This window comes from Propithecus coquereli, unplaced genomic scaffold (assembly GCF_000956105.1).
Source record: "Propithecus coquereli isolate 6110/MARCELLA unplaced genomic scaffold, Pcoq_1.0 Scaffold49, whole genome shotgun sequence".
NCBI classification, from domain to species: Eukaryota; Metazoa; Chordata; class Mammalia; order Primates; family Indriidae; genus Propithecus; species Propithecus coquereli.
The window spans coordinates 7,711,247-7,713,704 of record NW_012150729.1 but is presented as its reverse complement, the minus strand read 5'-3'; the positions used below and the strand labels follow the sequence as shown (position 1 = coordinate 7,713,704).

At 34.6% G+C, this 2,458-nt stretch overlaps 1 protein-coding gene across 1 annotated transcript in view; it reads left to right on the top strand.

Annotated features, from left to right (window-relative positions):
- SCN1A (sodium channel, voltage gated, type I alpha subunit) overlaps positions 1-2,458 on the top strand; it is a 179,325-nt gene that overhangs the window by 90,695 nt on the left and 86,172 nt on the right. Inside the window, 1 exon segment of the mRNA XM_012655823.1 lies at positions 1,885-2,069. Coding sequence (XP_012511277.1) covers positions 1,885-2,069 — 185 coding nt within the window.

The following is a 2,458-nucleotide window of genomic DNA, read 5'->3' as shown; positions in this document are numbered from 1 at the left end:
GGGAAAGGAAGCACATTCGGTAGGTTTGAAAGGTGGGCCATATTTAGTCTTGAGTTGGCTCTCTTTGGTCCTTCTGTGTCCTTGCATGCTCATACTTCCTAGGGCAAAGGCATTTATTTCCATTGCACAAGTCTGTTCACATTTTACAATGATCTCACAGTGTCATTCAGGGACAGAGGCACTGAATGAATCAGAGTAAAAAGGGGATAAGTATTGTCGACGCAGGTGATTTTTCCTCTAGTAGGCACAGGTGAAACTCTCTCTTCCTACCAATGGACTTTGTGGTACAGTTTTCTTTGTCTTCTGGACTCATACTCCAAAGATAATAGAGGGAATGTAGTTAGAGATTAGAGTTAATGCAGTACTCCTTGAACTCTGTTGTGAATGTGAGGTCTCTATTCTCTATAAAATGCAGTAAAACATTTAAAAATTCTAGAAAACTGAAATGTAAAACAGACCCACAAATTACAACCCCCCCCCACTTCTTTGTTATTAGATTCAACAGACACAAAATTAGTTGGTCAAATTGCCTTACAAGTTTCTAAACACATACTATCCATGTCTGTACTTACTTTGTCACAGACTGGGAACAACTAGCAGACCAGCACCGGTTGGGTGAACCACACTTTCAAAGTAGATTTAGGGCACTTCTACCTATCCCAGATAAGAAGTGCTATTTTCAAATAGTAACTCAGTAAATTTTTGGGGGTGATTACTTGAATTTAGAAAATACTGAATATAGAGGGGGGAATTAAAAATCTATTAATGACTTGAAAACTAACATAGAGAATGAATGAATATCATTCTTGGTAGAAAATAAACATAAAGTTAATGCTTGCTATGTTATAAAGAAGATCTGTGCAGATATGTACTCTAAGGCCTAAAAAACAGAGCTTTTTAAAAATGAATGAATTAAAATTCCCTTCCTCAACTATATTATTCACAGAGAAAAGGCTTTCTCCCACCCCTGGCTCTGTCTAAATATAAGTAAACACCCTAGGAAACACTGAGCCGGATTCCTGTCCTTTATGTAAAGAAGCAACTATTGCATGTTGCTTCTTAATTGTTTGTCTGCACGCTGCCAATTGGTCTCGAGTCTAATTTTTGGAAGGTAATTCCATTCACATTCACAGATCCTGGGTTCTTCAGACCTTTTGAGCTTTTCCCCGTGATAAGAGACACTACATGAGATAGGCAGTCAACTGGGATTAGAATTCAATGTGTCGGCTAACTCAGAAATCCCAATGCAGAATTTAGCACTCCTGATCAACAGACACTCTCCAGGGAACTTGGCCTCCGGAAATCAATTGTTGGATTGTATCCATCTAAGCTAAGAGTGGGTTTGATGGTGGCTGTTTTTATTTTCTTTTACCAATAGAGTGATAATGTTTATTTCATAAGGATAGATGATAAAAGACTATTTATTTCAAAAATAGTATCAGTTCTGTTGAATGATTTTTGCATTCCGCAGGATTAATTTTCAAGACAATAAAATTGAGAGAGCTGAAATCACTATAAAAGGAGCATAGTACCTTAAGTTTTTTGGAATGAAATGAAATGTGCACCCATTTAAGATTTTCATTTACAATATTTACAATATTCATTTACAATATCAGGAAAAAAATAAATTCTCTTGGCTTAATGTATCATGTACAATAACATTGCAGGTGAGTACAAGCTGAAAGGTAAGTGACATTGGATTTCTTCTCTGGTTAGAAAGAGGTACGGTGATAGTTGGTCTTCATAGTGCACATTAAAAGTTGTGATTCTGCTGGTTTCTCATTTAACGTTGCAATAATTCATTATGACAAGTAACAGACTGTAGATAATAGCGTTTCAATGGTTTATACTTTCATGCTTCTATGTTGTGTTCCTGTCTTACAGACGTTTATAGTATTGAATAAAGGGAAGGCCATCTTCCGGTTCAGTGCCACCTCTGCCCTGTACATTTTAACTCCCTTCAATCCTCTTAGGAAAATAGCTATTAAGATTTTGGTACATTCATATCCTTTTTCAAGTGATTAATATTAACTGTTTGCACATAATCTATAAGTACTTTGTAGCTAAATATAAAAGTTGGGAAACGTCCATATTCTATAGCTATTACTCTCATTTTGCATTTTCACTTGTCATATAAGCCCTATTCTTAAACTTGATTAACAACATAGATGTTACTGAAATTTACAAAGTCTTTAACATTACATATATACATATATACACATATGTATGTATATTTTTATCTTTCTAAAAATACATATATGTATTTAATCCTACAAATCTAACATAAGATAGCCGTATTTATCATTACCATCTTTGCACAGAGTTTGTGATTGTGTAGAATTTGCAGTGAATAGTGATATAATAACAAAGAAATCTACTTCCAGACCCAAGTTTAGCCATACCTATAATATAAAACACCTTAATATATCTTGTAATAAACCTTAAAGATAAGCATTAT